Source organism: Fukomys damarensis, unplaced genomic scaffold (assembly GCF_012274545.1).
Source record: "Fukomys damarensis isolate Sample0158 unplaced genomic scaffold, DMR_v1.0_HiC HiC_scaffold_9, whole genome shotgun sequence".
In the NCBI taxonomy this organism is placed as follows: Eukaryota; Metazoa; Chordata; class Mammalia; order Rodentia; family Bathyergidae; genus Fukomys; species Fukomys damarensis.
In genome coordinates, this window is record NW_022900921.1 from 42,468,742 (window position 1) to 42,483,270 (window position 14,529).

General features: G+C 45.0%; 1 protein-coding gene across 15 annotated transcripts in view; it reads left to right on the forward strand.

Annotated features, from left to right (window-relative positions):
• Nucleotides 1-14,160, forward strand: part of Inpp4a (inositol polyphosphate-4-phosphatase type I A) — a 118,864-nt gene extending 104,704 nt beyond the window's left edge. For 9 of the 15 annotated variants that reach the window (XM_010643230.3, XM_010643229.3, XM_010643235.3 and 6 more), the window contains 2 exons: nucleotides 1,008-1,162; nucleotides 4,771-6,161. In XM_010643230.3, the coding sequence (XP_010641532.1) occupies nucleotides 1,008-1,162; nucleotides 4,771-4,951 (336 nt within the window). In that variant the 3' untranslated portion in view covers nucleotides 4,952-6,161. Of the gene's footprint in view, nucleotides 1-1,007; nucleotides 1,163-4,770; nucleotides 6,162-11,779 lie in introns of those variants that run through there. The other 6 variants (XM_010643236.2, XM_010643243.2, XM_010643237.2 and 3 more) reach the window with 2 other exon arrangements.
• Nucleotides 14,161-14,529: the final 369 nt, after the last annotated feature.

A 14,529-nucleotide genomic window follows, 5' to 3' on the forward strand; every position in this document is an offset into this window, starting at 1 on the left:
TTTGGCTTTTTTTTTTTTTTTTTTTTTTTTGGTTTTTTTGAGACAGGGTGTCACTATGTAGTTGAGACTGACCTGGAACTCACTGTGTAGACCAGGCTGGTCTCAACTCACAGCATTCCTCCTGCCTCAACCTCCCGAGTGCTGGGATTACAGGCATGTGCCACCACGCCCAGCTGCTCTCTGAGTCTTTAATAATAGCAGAATATGTTTTGAAAGTACCAAGTGACAGAAGCTTCAGTGGGGTTCACTGGCCTTGCTTTTCAAGTATTCTTGCTTTGGGGTCTCATGTGGCATTGCTTTTTTAAGCTGGGCCCAACCACAAGATGGAAGGCAGGGACAGGGCAGAGAAGCACTCATAACATTATTTCATTTTCGAGGGGCATTGCTGAACATGTGACCACACCACAAGCCTGCTATGACAGCTTCTGTCACAATGCTTTTGTGAACTTCGAAGGTAAAGCAAGGCTTTTTCACAGAGTCCAGAGGGTGACACAGCCAGGCCATGGGATGGTGCCCTTTAGTCCTGTGACTTGTGTTCTCAGCAGAATCCCAAGGTGAAGAAGCATAGGTTCAGAGGTGCAAGACTTAGAGATGTTGTATGGGCATACTGTCCACCGAACCCTCAGCATCCCCTGGGGGCAGGTGGGTGTGGCAACAGTGCCAGGCCACCTGGCCATCGAGTGTCCCAGAGCCTCGCCTTCTCTGGCTGTTACAGCTAATATGGGTTGGGGAGGAGTGATGCCACGCAGGCTGGGCATGGGAGGAGAGCATCCCTTAGAGCACTGATGGTTGGGGTGGAGGTAAATTCCCTGGCTGCTGGGCCCCCTAGAACTGGCCTGTAGGTGACTTGATTTCTATTACAGCTTAGTAGGATACAGAGTGGGGAGAGACTCAGAGCTAGGCTGGGTCTGGGAGTGGAGTTTCTGCCCTGTGTCCCCACCAGCCCTGTGGGGATCTGTTGCCCTGCAGAGCCCCCCTCCTAAGCTCAACACATTTCCCATTGGCAGATCTGCCGCCGCCTTAATGGGGTCCGGTTCACCAGCTGCAAGAGTGCCAAGGACCGCACAGCCATGTCGGTGACGCTGGAGCAGTGCCTGATCCTGCAGCACGAGCATGGCATGGCCCCGCAGGTCTTCACACAGGCCCTGGAGTGCATGCGCAGGTGAGTGCCGCTGCCCGTCCCCCACTACTGCTCTCCTGCCTGTGTAAACTGCAGATGAGCCAGTGCAGGCAGAGCCAGGCACCCCAGCCCGGCATAATCAGAGTGCTGGCCCTGTCCAATTCAGGGGAGCATCTGACAAGCAGGGGAGAGCTAGCAGTCTTTCCAAGCAGGACTGGGCTGAAATGTAGAGCAGCAGACCTGCTGGGGTGCAGGCAGTAAATGGGGAGCTACCCTGTGTCCCTAGGCCACCTGCCTGCTGGGGGCAGGACCGAGTCTGCACCAGCCGTTTTGTAGCAGATGTACATAGCACAAAGTGTGCATTTCAAAACTTGAGTGAAGAAATGCGTCTGCAGGTTGCACCGGTTTGCTCTGCTTCCTCTCTAGCAAAGGACACAGTTTGCTGTTATGAGCAAAGTGTCCAGCGGGTGTCTCGTGATAGTTGTCATTGTGCCCTGGCCACCTCACCCTAATGATGTCCTGATTCTGAGGCAGCAGGCGTGTTTGCAGAATGAAACCCAGAACTCCAACTGTCCACTGTGGATTGATGGCTTGTTTCAAGCACTGCTGGTAGCCCCTACCTCACATACCAAAAGAAAGGATAAGAAACCTGGTTTTCCTGTCTCCTTCGATGTAGTCACCAATGCTGTTAAAGTCTCGTTTCCAACGGTCACTTCTACTGAATGTCTGTATCATTTGTCCTCTCACCAAATTCTTTAAAGTGTTCAATTCTCTTATCCTTTCTGTATGTTTCTGCCACTTGACCTTCTCACAGTAATGCACGAAAGTGACGTGTGAGCTCCTGCCTCTTGATATCAGTGTTTTGTAAAAGTGGCATCATTTCTGTCCTTGCCTTGTCTCTCTGAGTTCATTTAAACCTCTCTGTTGAAGTTCTTCCTCCCTTCAACCCTTTGGCCTGAGCAGTGGAGACTTAAGCATCCTGCTCTTGGGCATTAAGGGCTGCCCTCAAGAGTCCTGCCTTTCAGACTTCGTGTCTACTGTGACCCTGGCCTTAGGTGGGCGTGTGTGTTCCCAGCAAGCTGCACAGTGGAGAGAGGGGCCTTGTGGTCAGGGAAGTGAGGATCAAAACTGAACGTGGTCTGGTCAGCATTAAAGGACCTACCTAAGTGAGGCCTCCTGCTCTCTGTCTGGCTTTGAGCTTGTGAACAGTTTCAACAAAATCAGTAACTCATTCTGACCACATCTAAGCCCCAGGATCTCAGAGCCAGGGTTAAAGTGGCTCCGGAGAGAGACCCAATGTGACTACCGGGCCGTCCGCCTGCCTGCTTCCAGCTCACAGCAGCTTGGTGTGCAGGACAGCTTTTTTGTTGTTTTGGGGGATGGATTTTGTTTGCTTTGTTTGAGGTGTTTGTTTTGTATTGGGGATGGAACCCAGGGCCTCAAGCGTGTTAAGCACACACTGTACCACTGAGCTGCATTCCCAGCCCAGAATAGCTATTGCAATGATAACAACACACACAACACTCTTTATCACTTTAATCACATAAGTAATTGATGTTTCGAGTGGGAAAACTGGAAAATACAGATAAGCTCCTATACTAGTTGTTCTCTCTCCTTTCTCCCTCCCTCCCTCTCTCTTCTTTAAAACATACATGCACCTCTTTGCCGATGAATCCTCTGTTCCTGCAATTACAGAGCCATATTAACACTGCACATATTCTTTCAAAGGCATGTACATACCATACTTAGTCATCCCCACATTGGTTAACCAGTGCCTGAGTAACATACAAAACACACACACACACACACACACACACACGCACACACACACACACACACACACAGAGATATAATTATAGGTACCATTTTACCATTGTTTTAGCCTACTTTTTTCAATTTAGCTATTTTGAGTGTTTTAGGCTAATAAATACAGGCCTTATTATTTTCACAGATTTTTTTTTTCTTTGGTACCGGGGATCGAACTCGGGTCCTTGTGCTTGCAAGGCGGTCAGTGGAACCACTGAGCTAAATCCCCAGCCACTATTTTTAACACATCATACTTTTTCTAACTATTTTGTTGAGTATCAAAGTGGCGTATGATTTTTGAGCATTTTAATTAGTGGTAAGTTAATATCCTTAGATATTTTCCTACCTACATCTGCCAAATTGATTTCTTAGGTTACAAAGCATACTCTTTTGTCAGGCTTTGTCGCCATTTTAACATAAATTAGCAGATCACCCTCTACCAGACTTCCATGCTTGATGGAGAAGACAGATCCTTAATCTGCAGCAGCCAGCACCTGCAGTCCCCTGAGGCCCCTGAGGAGGCAGCATGAGTGTCGCCCGTCCTTGAGTGCAGAAAGACCTTGTGGTTCCCTTGCTTTCTCAACCTTCATCTCACCAGGTGGAAAACAGAGCAGGCAGGCGGCACAGGGTAGGGCAAAGCTGACACTCCAGCTCCTGGAGGCACAGGCAAGCAGTGGCTATGAATGTTTAGCAACCAGCTTGCTCCAAAAAAGCCCTGATCTGTAGCAGTTGGCAATTTCTGGGGCTTACATAGCTCTGACAAGGGCTCATTCCCAGACCCCAGGGTGGCACCACCACCATGTGGGACAGGCCATGTGCGCCAACTCCACAACACGGGGTACCAGCTTGGAAGGTGTCCCTTCTCAACAGACCAGCAGGGCCGCCCACCCAGGGCTCCTAGGTTCCCTGGCCCTCCTGCCTGCCCATCTCCAGTGGGTCCTTCATAGCCTTCTGGGACCTGGGAGTCCTGTAACCTCTGCATGTTGTCACTACCTGTGAACATAGATGAGGCTACAGAGTCAGGTGGTACCGGGGACCATCTCAGTGCATTTCTTTCTGCCTTTCCTTTTTTTTTTTTTTGAGTGAGAAGGTACTGGGGACTGAATTTGGGACCTTGTATGTGCTCACCTCACCACAGGCCGTGCCTCTGAGTGCACCCAGCCCCAGGACATTTAGTGCCCAAAGAGGGAGAAAGCCTGAATGCTCAGTGTGGGATTGTGGGGCCACCCTAGAAAACAGCATTTTGCTGGGGACACCATTGCTCAGGCACTGCCACTGCTCAGCCTGAGGCCCACAGCCATCCAGCGAGGGCTCTGCACCAGCCTGGTCCCTGGGGTAAATGGTTTTTGTTTGTGAGGTGAATCAAGAGGCAGCTCAGCCACCTCAGTGTGGCAGCCCCGCCTGGGCATCTGTGAGAAGGTCAAACCCATGGTTCTTCATGTTCAGCTTGCTTCTCTGAGACGCCCGGCTGTAGCATGTGGGGCCGGTGGGCGGCGTGGGGCTCTGCTTGGCCAGCTGAGAGACAGTGAACATGGAAAACCATTCTCCAACCTACATGTGTTTATTTGCAGTGGACTGCAGTATTTTTTCTTATTTTCACTTCTCTTTCTCTCCTTTTTTTTCCTGTGACTGTGCTGGTTTTGTTTTCATCTTCTTTCACACCCTTCTCTGCATACCATTTTTTCTTTCTTTTGTGGCTTCATTCCATTTTTTTTTTAAATCTTATCTTTTGGTTCTCTTCTATTTTCTCCATACTTTTGGAAAAAAATCCACCGCATGTCTCTTTTTTCTTTCTTTCCTTTCCTTTTTCTATTCCTTTCTCCTGCACTTTTTCCTTTTCACAGCATTGGAACACGGGAGGTAGTCACCCAGAAGAACTTGAGCGGCCTGGTGCCCATCCGAGACTTAAGGCTAGACCCCAGCCTCCTCTGTTCCATTCCTTTATTAGCTCTGAGCCCCAATTTACTGATTGTGTGGCTCTTTCTGAGCATAGCATACTTGGTGACCAAATTGCGTTGCAAATGAGTATCATTCTGAAAAATTAATGAGTCACAAGAAAAAACAAAAGTGCCCGAATATGTCCAGCCACCGTGTACCTAACTGAACAGAAGGAAGGTGTCAAAGCGTGGTCTGCCAAGAAATATCTCATGCCTTACAGTTTGACGTTTTATTCTTCTGAACTGTAAATACCTGCCAAATTATTTTGCCAAGAGGACTTGTTCGTTTCAATCATGTAGCATCTTCAGTGCTTGTAACATGTTCTTTCCTTACGTGCCCTGTTACTATTTAGCTGGCCTGGAACGATTTGTACCAAATCTCTTACCTTCTGATGTAAAGCTATTTATTACCTGTACATCTCATGTGCCCTGTTTCCAAGAGAAGGGAATTCTGTCTGAAAAGAATTTGTATATTTGATACTATACTTTTAAGTGTACTGTTCACTTTACCTTTCCCTTTTGAAGAAAACATGAAAAAGATAGACGCTTTATAACTGACTCAGATAAACCTATTTAATAGGACATGTACTTTCTGCTTTCATTTTAAAGCGTAGTCCCTGGATTACAGTAGCAAACAGTTTGCAGAATCATGCCTTGCTTATTTATTTCCAGTTGGGGATGGCACAGCTGTGAATAGAGTAGTGCATTCAATTCAGCCACATAAAGATAACATACTGCATATGACTGTAGATTTAACACCAAGGGTCATTAAACTGATACCAGGAATTAATGCACATTGTAACAAAATGATGTTTAGTTATACCCATATATTTTTCTTGAAATAGCACTTTTCATGTAAAAAAATACATCTGTAATTCAAGATTAAAGTCCAGATATCCCTGTGTTACTAATCACATATAGTTAATGATGAACAGCAACAACAACAACAAAACTCTTAAAGAACAGTTACTAAAAAAAGATGCTTAGCTTTTGGGCAGTTGTGGTACAATGAGCCATGAGAGATAATTCCTGATATTATAATTCTTCATTTTAGCATGGTAATGTCCCTAACACAGGGTGACTTGTAACCTTAGCATTCATATGTGACAGAATAATTGTATCCCCATAAAAGTGACCAAATAAACCAGGGGGAATTCTGCACACCCTGAATAAGAATCAGTGGCTTCTCTGCGCCTCTCAGGTCATACTATGTTCTGCTTCTGTTTTCTATCTCTAACTGGTTCCCCATATACTATATTCTTATGATGTGGATTTCTTTTCACCAGTTTAAAAAAAAATGAGTGAATTAGAGAATCTGGCTTTTCCAGACTCTTAATACCCAAATGCACACAAGTCCAGTCTGCCACAAAGTCTGACCTCTGCAAGACTTCCAGAACTTACCCACAGCTCTCTCCAACTTGTCATCAGTGCAGAATAGGGGTTCTAAGAATCCTAGAGGCAATTAGCAAACAAGACTAATGCCAAGTGGAAACTGTCACTTCTCCAGTAAGGCCAGCCTTCTGGGGACCCCTTCCAGGGGACCCCTTCACTAGGTCTCTCTAGCACCTCAGGACCCCTGAGCAGGCGTCATCACCTTCTACTCCTGTTGCTGAGCGCCCTGGTCTCTTTAGAGCAGACTTTCAGTAGAGAGCCTCTCCCTGGTGGCCAGCTGACTGTGCCCTAGACCGTGCCCTCTTTCACTCCAAGGTGCGTTCTTCAACTCTTGAAGGCCATTTTCTTTGCCTCATTTGAAAAAGAAAATAGAGCCCACAGCCTGTGCTCCAGGTGATGAGTTCCTGATCCCTGTGGTGGTTGTAGTCTCTGCACATGCCTGCCTCCACAGGCAGAGACCATGCATGGATGAGGGAGGCCATCTCCTCCCTTCCCAAGGCCTCTGTGTGCCCTGTGGTGCTGGGCAGGGCCCACTCTCAGAACCCCACCACACAGCAGAGAAAAGCTTAGCCAGTCAGTGGAGTCCTCCTGAGGGCGCCTGTAGGACACTGTGGCCCAGTTCACAACTGTCAGTGCCAGCACTGCCTTCTTGTCCTGTGTGAGCTGGCTGTTGGGTTGAGAAAAATGGAACAGAAGGGCAAGAGGACCAGGTCCTTTGTTTCTCTGCCCCAGGGGCTGGGCGAAGGCTGTGCACTGACTGATGTGTCCCTTCAGTCAGTCAGTCCAGGCAGCAGGTGGCTTTTAGATTTCCTTTTTAGAAAATATCTGAGAAAACAAACTCGGCATGCAGGCCATTTATGCTAAATTTTAATGGGCTTTAGCTCATGAAACGAGGCCGTATACATATTCAGAATGTTGTCTGCTTTAGCGAGAAACAAGTGGAATACAGCAGGTGGGAGATGGTTCATGGGAGGGGAGTCGCGATGTTTGATGCTGAAGCGATTTTAGCATGGAGGCATCGTTGATGTCATCCACCCTAGTTTCAGCATGAAGGTGGCTTTCTGAGGTTGGAGATGCCTACTCAGGAGTAGTTCCTGTTGGATGGCATATGAGTTCTTAGTGTGATGCTCACTGTTGACTGCCCTGGTTGTTTCAAGTGGAGATCTTGAAACAGTGGCACATTGTCCCTCCGCAAAGCAACTCCCTGGCCTGCTGTAGGGTGGCTGAGACCTGGCGGCCTCCAGATGGGCTCCAGGGTAGGAGATCCCTATCAGAAAAGGAAACCCACAGGCCCCCTTAAAATTCAGTGTCATTTAGGGGCTGTGTTTGAATTTCCATTTCAAAAATGGATGTCCTTGAAAAAAAGTAATTTTGATACAATAAAAATATAATCAGATCACCTCAGAATAACTGAATCTTTTGATACTATACTTTTAAGTGTACTGTTCACTTTACCTTTCCCTTTTGAAGAAAACATGAAAAAGATAGACGCTTTATAACTGACTCAGATAAACCTATTTAATAGGACATGTACTTTCTGCTTTCATTTTAAAGCGTAGTCCCTGGATTACAGTAGCAAACAGTTTGCAGAATCATGCCTTGCTTATTTATTTCCAGTTGGGGATGGCACAGCTGTGAATAGAGTAGTGCATTCAATTCAGCCACATAAAGATAACATACTGCATATGACTGTAGATTTAACACCAAGGGTCATTAAACTGATACCAGGAATTAATGCACATTGTAACAAAATGATGTTTAGTTATACCCATATATTTTTCTTGAAATAGCACTTTTCATGTAAAAAAATACATCTGTAATTCAAGATTAAAGTCCAGATATCCCTGTGTTACTAATCACATATAGTTAATGATGAACAGCAACAACAACAACAAAACTCTTAAAGAACAGTTACTAAAAAAAGATGCTTAGCTTTTGGGCAGTTGTGGTACAATGAGCCATGAGAGATAATTCCTGATATTATAATTCTTCATTTTAGCATGGTAATGTCCCTAACACAGGGTGACTTGTAACCTTAGCATTCATATGTGACAGAATAATTGTATCCCCATAAAAGTGACCAAATAAACCAGGGGGAATTCTGCACACCCTGAATAAGAATCAGTGGCTTCTCTGCGCCTCTCAGGTCATACTATGTTCTGCTTCTGTTTTCTATCTCTAACTGGTTCCCCATATACTATATTCTTATGATGTGGATTTCTTTTCACCAGTTTAAAAAAAAATGAGTGAATTAGAGAATCTGGCTTTTCCAGACTCTTAATACCCAAATGCACACAAGTCCAGTCTGCCACAAAGTCTGACCTCTGCAAGACTTCCAGAACTTACCCACAGCTCTCTCCAACTTGTCATCAGTGCAGAATAGGGGTTCTAAGAATCCTAGAGGCAATTAGCAAACAAGACTAATGCCAAGTGGAAACTGTCACTTCTCCAGTAAGGCCAGCCTTCTGGGGACCCCTTCCAGGGGACCCCTTCACTAGGTCTCTCTAGCACCTCAGGACCCCTGAGCAGGCGTCATCACCTTCTACTCCTGTTGCTGAGCGCCCTGGTCTCTTTAGAGCAGACTTTCAGTAGAGAGCCTCTCCCTGGTGGCCAGCTGACTGTGCCCTAGACCGTGCCCTCTTTCACTCCAAGGTGCGTTCTTCAACTCTTGAAGGCCATTTTCTTTGCCTCATTTGAAAAAGAAAATAGAGCCCACAGCCTGTGCTCCAGGTGATGAGTTCCTGATCCCTGTGGTGGTTGTAGTCTCTGCACATGCCTGCCTCCACAGGCAGAGACCATGCATGGATGAGGGAGGCCATCTCCTCCCTTCCCAAGGCCTCTGTGTGCCCTGTGGTGCTGGGCAGGGCCCACTCTCAGAACCCCACCACACAGCAGAGAAAAGCTTAGCCAGTCAGTGGAGTCCTCCTGAGGGCGCCTGTAGGACACTGTGGCCCAGTTCACAACTGTCAGTGCCAGCACTGCCTTCTTGTCCTGTGTGAGCTGGCTGTTGGGTTGAGAAAAATGGAACAGAAGGGCAAGAGGACCAGGTCCTTTGTTTCTCTGCCCCAGGGGCTGGGCGAAGGCTGTGCACTGACTGATGTGTCCCTTCAGTCAGTCAGTCCAGGCAGCAGGTGGCTTTTAGATTTCCTTTTTAGAAAATATCTGAGAAAACAAACTCGGCATGCAGGCCATTTATGCTAAATTTTAATGGGCTTTAGCTCATGAAACGAGGCCGTATACATATTCAGAATGTTGTCTGCTTTAGCGAGAAACAAGTGGAATACAGCAGGTGGGAGATGGTTCATGGGAGGGGAGTCGCGATGTTTGATGCTGAAGCGATTTTAGCATGGAGGCATCGTTGATGTCATCCACCCTAGTTTCAGCATGAAGGTGGCTTTCTGAGGTTGGAGATGCCTACTCAGGAGTAGTTCCTGTTGGATGGCATATGAGTTCTTAGTGTGATGCTCACTGTTGACTGCCCTGGTTGTTTCAAGTGGAGATCTTGAAACAGTGGCACATTGTCCCTCCGCAAAGCAACTCCCTGGCCTGCTGTAGGGTGGCTGAGACCTGGCGGCCTCCAGATGGGCTCCAGGGTAGGAGATCCCTATCAGAAAAGGAAACCCACAGGCCCCCTTAAAATTCAGTGTCATTTAGGGGCTGTGTTTGAATTTCCATTTCAAAAATGGATGTCCTTGAAAAAAAGTAATTTTGATACAATAAAAATATAATCAGATCACCTCAGAATAACTGAATCTTTCTTGGTGGCCTCAGCAGCAGCAGAATCTAGGAACCATCAAGCACCCTCTCACCTCTGTAGACCTGTCCCCAAGCTGGGTGACAGCTTATGGAGACCCACATGTCATTGGGGGCAGCATGGAGGCTGTAGACAGATTTTATAAATTTTATAATTTGGGAGAAACAATTCAATTTAGAAAATAAGTTTGAAGATAATTTTGATAGTTTCATGTCTGATAGATGTAGTCAGCTAAACCAGGTTTCACCTCCTTTCATATTAAAATACAAATCATTCTTCCTCCCACCTCATGGGAGTTAGGCAGGCCCTAGTGATAGCTGCTTCTGAGAAGTTTGCACATTTCTGTACAGAGAAACCATATCTGAAACAGTCCGTTCATGTAAGCACTTCCAAAGAATAAGTATGTATAGGAACCTATATTTTCTGCTTTAAATATAATTATATTTTTATCTGACTACTGAATGTTTGACACATGACCCTGCTCATGTAGCTTAGGTGTTCAGCTCAGGCGACACATCCAGCTGTAGGTGGGAGGCTCCGGGACAAGAAGGCATCTGAGTCACTGCGTTTGTTCCGAGCAGCTACCTGAGCTTATCTTTTGAATAAAAACTACTGTCTTACCAGAAAGTATTTCACATGTTCTTGATAATGGGACTGTGGTTTTTTACTTGGAAAGGCTTAAGCAGTTGCCAGTGACATAATGATCTTCATATAATTCAAAAAAATTTTTTAAGTCACTGTTTCTTGGTAACTGCAAATTTCATATTTCATAAGGGGGATTTTATACTGAACTTGATATCTAGGTGAGTTCATTGCTAGTCTTAGAACAGTACACACATACCAAGTTGCACTGTACTGTGGGAAGGCATTTGTATTCAAAATCACTTTTGCCTGTATATTTTGTCTATACCAGAACATTTCCCAGAGAACTTCCTGGAGGTTGCCACTGAGAATGTGAGGCCACCTTCCTGCTCATCCTCCTGGGTATCATGTATTTTGCTGCTGAGTTGCCATGACAACCACCATCACCTGCAGAGGCGGGTGATGCTCTACGGAGTTCTCTAGGGAAGGGCACCTGTGGGTTCTCACTGGCTCGGTGGCAATTGTGCAAGAGGTGGCCCTAATAAGGAAGAGACCTCCATGGACTCACTCCTTCACAGTGCCCCTGCTAGTCATACATGCCTGGGCCTGAGGGATTGTTTTGCACCCAGAACAGCTGTACGCTAAGTGGAGATGGAGTCAGAACTGCCTCCTTAGCCACATGGCTTTTCTATATGCTGAATTTTGCAAGGAAAAGCTGCATTTTGAGTTTGATGTGATTAGAGCATTAACTCTATACAAAAATACAGCTCTTTAAACAGTAAGAGTAATAATATTTTTCTTGGTAAGAGTAATATTTCTCTTTCCACTTAATTTGCTATGTTGCAGAACCTTTGAGCCACAAGTTATGATAGAACCTGAAATAACTATACTAGAGATAAATGAAATCACCAACTTAAAGAAATGTGCTTCCACTTAGGAACAGCACCGCTTTTGGAACTCCCAGGCACACGGCCCCATACGGCTTGTTTCATCTTTGTGCTTCTTACTTGCTTGTTTAGAAACCCGCCATCCTCCTATGTGTGTATTTGTTGTAAATGAGTCCCGCACTCGTTTAAATGAATCATTTTTAATGCTATGAAAATAATCAGTTCATTTCATCTTAGTTTAAGTCTTTTCTTTTTTTTCCTTTTTTACTGCTGTCATTTCTTGTGCTTGTTTTTTCCCCAGTGAGGGTTGTCGAAGAGAAAATACAATGAAGAATGTTGGAAGTCGCAAATATGCATTTAATTCCCTGCAGCTGAAGGCTTTCCCCAAGCATTACAGGCCTCCCGAAGGGACTTACGGAAAAGTTGAAACATGAACACACGGTTTCCTCTAATTAGCTGTCACCTCATAAATGTGGGTACCCTCTAGTGTAATATATGAATTCTTCAAGAAGACCAGAAGGATTGGCTTTTTATTTTTGTGATTTTTGAAAATATTTCACTAAAAAGTCTATGGAGCATGTTCTTTCCATTGGAATCCATAGGTGGTAATGTTGGCTCAGTAGTGTGGATAATAACTATGCCCATTTAATTAGCCTTCAGCTGTCAGCAAAGCTAGCACTGGCAGTCACCTAAGAATCCAGCTAGCTCCGTCTGAAATACCAGAGGACTTTTTCAAATGTCCACTTAGGTGCTGCTCACCTAACTTATTTATACACTGAGTAACTTTAAAAGTGAGCACTGAATTGCAATCTTCTTAGAAATCAGAATGTAGAACAGTAAGTCATCCATAAAACAGGTGGAACTCAGGCATTAAGTTGGGGGGCTCATTCTTAATGCATTACCCAGTGGCCACCATCACCCATGAAACCTGAAGTTGAAGGACTGAGTGGTCAGCCTGAGCTAAGCCTCAGTGTGAAGGTAACCCCCGCGAGGAGCCACACATGGGGCCACCTCTCCTGCCCTGCAGGAGTTCCAGCACAGGGTGTCTCAGAGCCAGCAGCAGTCCTTTGAAGCACCACTTGTAGGTCTCACAGTACCCACAGGCACATTGCTCCCTCCTCCCTGGAAGTTATGGCCTGAAGGACCATAAATGTGATGTGGCTGGTGTCTAAGAGACAGTACTTAGGTGAGGAATCTGTGACTACAGAGACAGTGGAAACCTAAATATTTTCAGAACAAAAGTTCTCTTGTGGGATTCTCAGTAGATCTTTTTCTACAAGACAATACAATCATGTTTGATCAAGTCTGAGGAAAGTGGCTTATTTTTAGGTTTGCAATAATTATGATGTTCCTCTTCTCATTCTGTTATATCAGGACTATTGAAAAACAGTCAAGGTTAAGCTTTTCAAATGAGATTTTGAAAGGTATTTATGGGCCAGGAATCTTTGAAATTTCGTAGACAATAATGTGTGGTCATCTTTTATGAGGTGATGATGAGTTTTATCTGCACATAGCAGTTTTCCATAGGAGTTTGTATGTTTTGTCAATTTTTTATCATGATTATGTTTACATATTATTTTAAAAGGTTGTAAAAGTACATGTGGCACAAATTAATGATGCTGATTCTAATGATGTGTAAACATGTTGGAAATACATAGACTTCTAGATAATAATCTTTGGGCTCCTTTAGAAACTCATACCGACTTGGACCTGGAGTGCTGAAGTACAGGAAGGACCAGTCCTTGGCAGGGACATAGAGTAGATGGGCACCCAGTAGGGGTGGAACTAGGTGACCAGGCAAACCCCTTCCTACCCAGAAGGCAGTGTGCAATCAGCCTGCTATTACCTGAGCCAGCTGGGAGAAGTATGGGAACTGCTGTGGGAATACGTTCATGAAGGATGGTGACAGCTTGCCGACCCTTCCTCATCAATGGGTTCACTGTAGAGAGCAAGTGGCGGAGAAACTCTTGTCCACCAAACCTGTTGGTATCAGATCTTCCCCTTGGTCAAAGGCAGTTCATTCTCATGGCTCATTTAGCCCTTCATCGCTACCATTTGTTATTTTTAGTTCCATCTTTTCCTATTTTAACATCACTACCTTTCAGAAACGTTTGTTTTTTAAATTAAATGTTACTCATAATGTTTCCTGACCATTTTTGTCCAAAGAATACTAAATATCTACATTTATAAAGGGAATACAGCAAGTGTTGACTCATGTGTCAGCAGTTTTGCATGGGGCACCTTAATGTGAATTATTTTTCCAATTTTTTGGTTTCTGTTATAGCTCATCATAAAACTTTTAAGACTTGGCTGTGTAGAAAAGATTCTGGCTTCAGTGTGCTCTCTGAAAGCATGTGACCTACTCTACTCTTGGTGGCATCGGGCATGCTGCCCAGCCTCAGGTGGATCCACTCCTTAGATCCACCTGGGGGACACTGAGCTTCCTGCCGTACCACGGAGGCCATGTTACAGGTTCCATCCTGTGTCCCTTTGCCCCCTTTGAAAAAGAGACTATGACATAGGGACAGTGGGAAGGTTGTGTGCGTCCTGCCAGAGCTCCTGCAGCACAGTTGCCTTCAGTTTCCTTTAAAGATGTAAAAATATTGTAAAATACATTTTTGTCCCCACACAATTGTATTTGCCAAGCTAGCTGTTAAAATACTTTTATTTATTTGTTTTGGGCAGTATTAATATATATATAAACATATAGTTACTGTTTTATATATTCTTAGATCATTCAAAGCCATGAATGCTGTAAATGTGCTAGTCTTCAGAATGACAGATAATAAACAGCTGACAACATGAAGCTGGGTTTTGCCTCGTCATTCCCCACATCAGAGGCATCAGCTGGATGGCCAGTGTCACCTGGTCCATCCCTGCTGGGCACTGCATCCTGTACATTGGTAAGCATGGGGCCCTGTGAGACTAATGCTTTTCAACCTTCATGAATAGACATTTCTCCAAAGATGACACACAGATGGCCTATAAACACAGGAAAATATGCTGAAATCATTAGCTACTAGGAAAATGCAAATCAAAATCCCAATTAGA